Genomic DNA, 4,455 nt, shown 5'->3' on the forward strand with positions numbered 1-4,455 from the left:
CTCTATGAGGTGGATTGATTCAGTGACTGGGATAATCGGGATGGGAGTGTAAGAGACAGTGCGACTGGCACAGGACAGAGCAGAGTTTAGGGCTATGGGGTTGCCATGAGTCGCAAGCGACTCGACGGCACATAACAACAACAACTATGAAAAAAGTTATTAGCATTGTATAATTGATAAGAGAATAAAGGTCAAATTGATTACTGAAATTCAAACTTTGCTACTTATTTGCTTCTTATTTCGGGTTCTGTGATTTAAACATTTCTAAGCAATTTTTGGAGCAGGGTCAACTTCATATCGTAACAAAAAACCTGTTGCTGCCACAGCAAGTCTACTCATAGCTACCCTCCAGGATAAAATACAACTGTCCAATAAGGTTTCCAAGAAAATATCTAATAAGTAGCAAGTAAAAAGAAATATTAGCATATATTGTTGGGCATAAACTACAAGCTATCTTCAGACCTTCAAGTTCTGTTTCAATTTGTTTTCACAAGTTATACAATGAAATGAATATCATCATCATTGGCAATTTTAGTATGTTCCTACTGCCTATAAATACATTCAAAGTTCATCATATAAATTTATCCATCCATTCATCACCCCATAAACTATTTATTTTATTCACTGAATTTGTGTCATTCCTGAACATATTCCTTTTACCTATGATTTTATTTATAACCCCCAGATTCTTACTCATCTGTGAAATACAATTTAAATATGTTCTCCAAATCTTGAATATCACTATCTCAAGCAAAATTAATCCCATTCATCCACAAGGGAACAACTTTATAAAATCATCTCCAACTATCTAACACCATGAATTCCAGACTTCACTCCAATTTTAAACTCAAAATTTACCCCAAAAGTTTCTGCTTAAAATTTATATTCTCCTAGAGCTAGTTATGTTAAATGAAATAATCATTCTGGTTATATCTTAGTTCATTTAGCTATAAGAAAGGTCTGCAGTTCTCCTTGACTCCTTTACACCATGCATCCCTATAGAGATAAAGAAGAAGAGCATAAAGGAAAAAGTCGTGGAGAAACTTCACCTGTAAGTAGCTCTAAGCAGCTCTCTGCTTACCTTCTTAAAAAGGTCTCTAAACTTCTCTGTGAATCCTGATTATTAATTTGTTGACTCCTCTTGAGTGAAAGTAAAAAATGTTACAGACTTCCTATTGAAAGATTCATCATGTTTTGCATAAATGTACATTCAGGAAGAAAATACTTAACAAACGTAAAATGATTTCTCATCAAATAGTAATTTTTTTACAAATCATATATAAAGCACAACATACTTTAATACTGATGGTACTTTAAAATAGGTCGTTGAATTGAATATATTATACATCATTTGTACAATATTCCTCTAAATCTACCTTTTCTAGAACGGGCAGCCAAGACACTACAAGATGTAAATTCTTCAGACAGAGCCACTCTCCATTGCGGGCACATTCTTTTAACATTTGAATTGCTAAGTCAGCTTGACCTTGACCCATTGCAACCTGTTAAAAAGAAAGGGAAAAAACAGATAGGTTTGTAAAACATGAAAAGAGATTCATAATTATTCTACTAAACAGAATGAACTGAATTACTGACATCAGTGTTTTAAATTTTTAATAAAAGACATTGGACTCCACTGTCAAGACTCAATAATTGCTTGGGTTTTGTCACTATACCTCTGGTGGCTGTTGCTGTTGAGTCATAAATGACCCATAGCTTACCCTCCAGTGAATTTCAGAGGCAGTTAATGGCACTGGAGGAGACTGACCATCCGTCTCCGGTGGAGCATCTGCTGGACTCAAACTGCCGGCCTCTGAAAATGCCATGCAGCTTCATGGCATTAGGTCATCAAAGCTTTACCATTGGTAGATTTTTCAAATGCATTGTTTTTCTAATTGTTAAAACTATATTTTCATTAAAGGTTTGTATAATAGAGAATAATATAATGATTGAATAATTATTTGCTTCTCATCTTTTATTATTTACAACTCTTGCCCTCTCAAACATCAACAATGACTTATTTGAATGATCATTTTTTTAACTAGAGTCTTGTTGATATCTTTACAGGATTTAATATCAATAATAACCCTACTTCTTTGAAATTTACTTTTGTTTTCTCCAATATCATACATAGCTCTCAAGTTACTGGTAGTTCTTTGTGTGTAATTTACTGGCTCTTCTTTACCTTGAAAACTAGAACATGTTGGTGGATGTCAAGACTCTATCTTCAGATCCCTGGTATTCTATCACTTCTCAAAGAGATATGGAAGGGAGAGACAACAAAGATATGACAGAGAAGAGAACACCCCTTAAAGTTCCATATCAGACTTTTTAAATTATACAACAATATACTAGTATTCATTATCTCTTCTGCTTCATGCTAAAACTAAAAGAAGGAGGAATATTAATTTCAACCTCTCATTGAAACACTACTATAAATTTTTCAATCCCTATCATCCACCTGCACTTTAAATAGCAGAATTAACAATTTTATGAAATGGAAAACATTTCACTCATTGAAAGTATTCAAGCATAAGCTGAATAAATCTAGAAAACAGATTCCGTGCATAAGATCTAGATAACAGATTTAGTACATACGAAGTCTACACTATTTGAAACTAAAACTACAAGCAACTTAAGGCTAAGATCTCATAGGATTCTTAAAAAAGAATCTAAAATGGATAAAAACCACCTCCTCTAAGTAAGTTATTCCATGTATTTTTAATGAGAATGTATATAACAAATGCATATAAGTACAGTGGAATCTGTAAGTATGTATATTTTTATATTTTTACGCAGTTCGAGGCCATTAGCTCTTCCACGGGAGAAAGATGGACAATCTCCTCCCATGCAATTAACTGCCTCTGAAAACCTATGGAAGGGTCAACCTCAGGTTGGATCCAACTCTATGGTACACAACCACAACAATAATATATAAAAAGTATACATATATTGGTTGTCTTGGTTCCAAATGTCTTACTATGTGTAAAACCATGTGCTGTAGATTGCTTAAAAACAAAGTGATCTCTTTTTTCATAACATTGACAAGAGAACACTCCTTCACCTTATTTTTACAATTACTGACTCTTTTTCTGAATTATACTATAAAACCTAATTGAATTAGAAACACATTGAACAAGTACCACTGCATACCAATGCATGAAGCAGAAGAAATAATGAATACTATTATTATTGTTGTTTCATCATTTTAAAAGTCTGGTATGAAACTTTAAGGGAGGCTCTGTTGACCTAGTGGATAAGGAGTTGTGCTGCCAACACAAAGGCAGGTAGTTCGAATCCACCACTTTCTTCTAGGAAGAACGATGGACAATATCTTCCCTTGAGATTTACAGTCTCTGAAAACTCACTGAGAAAGTCAGCTGTGAGTTGGTTCCAACTTGATGCAATTAATGAATGAATGAAATATGGATTTTCAAGGTTTAATATGAGTAAGAGCCTCAATAAGACAGACTGACATAGTGACTGCATCAGTAGCTGAAGCATGTTGAAAATCACAAGGATGGTGCAAGAAGGCCAAAGATCTGACCTGTTACTTATGAATTGGATGGAGTCAACTCAAAGGCACATAACAACAGCAACATTAAAAAACTGGGCAAACAGGAGAGATAAAACAATCACAAAATTTTCTCAAATGTTATTTCAAAACATACTTTGTCATTATTAAAACTTTAAAAAGTAAAAAAACATTAATGTATAAAAAAGGGAAAAAAAGGGTATTTTGCAGCATTAAACAAAAACAGTAAAAAGTGATTATATGAAAAATGCATACACTCTTGAAAAGAATTTTCAGATTCATGACACCTTAAAATATTTATTGTACAACTCATAAATGTTTGTAAAATAAAAGTTTTTAAAAGCACAGCAGGAAAATGTAAAAACATTGGTTACCAAAACTGAAGGTCTTTTTTCATTAAAAAAGAATTTCATTGCATTAAAAATAATTATATTAATAGAGCATATATATTCATATATGTAAACAAGTATACATTTATATAGCAAAATTTTTTCAAATAAGAGAATGATAAATAAATCTGTTCAAATTTCAATGTTTTAATAATATCTTAATCTGTAAATCCAGTGACACAAGACCAGATATTGTAAGTGTAAAGCTCAGTAAGAATACACCAGGAAATGCTATAAAAGTTCTAAAAGTTCAGAAGATTATATGAAAAATTCATATTAATGGCAGAAAGTTCTAAAATTTTAGAAGATAAAAATTTCATACTACATTACTATTAGACACTGAAATGAGAAAAAGGTAAAAATACTTTTTTGTTGAGGAAGAAAAGGAAATTATTGACAACTTTTTATACCATACTGTAGTTTCCACACTCAATTAGGTCACCCTTCTTTGGAATGGGAACAAATATAGATCTCTTCCAGTCAGTTGGCCAAGTGGTCGTTCTCCAGATTTCTTGGCACAACTTGGTGAGC

General features: G+C 32.5%; 1 protein-coding gene across 1 annotated transcript in view; it reads right to left on the bottom strand.

The window, feature by feature from the left end:
• Positions 1–4,455, bottom strand: part of DYNC2H1 (dynein, cytoplasmic 2, heavy chain 1) — a 440,751-nt gene that overhangs the window by 137,299 nt on the left and 298,997 nt on the right. The window contains exon 77 of the mRNA XM_006887344.1: positions 1,377–1,502. Coding sequence (XP_006887406.1) covers positions 1,377–1,502 — 126 coding nt within the window. The remainder of the gene's footprint in view (positions 1–1,376; positions 1,503–4,455) is intronic.

The sequence above is a fragment of the Elephantulus edwardii genome, unplaced genomic scaffold (genome assembly GCF_000299155.1).
Source record: "Elephantulus edwardii isolate Elephantulus edwardi_28Jun2011 unplaced genomic scaffold, EleEdw1.0 scaffold00056, whole genome shotgun sequence".
NCBI classification, from domain to species: domain Eukaryota; kingdom Metazoa; phylum Chordata; class Mammalia; order Macroscelidea; family Macroscelididae; genus Elephantulus; species Elephantulus edwardii.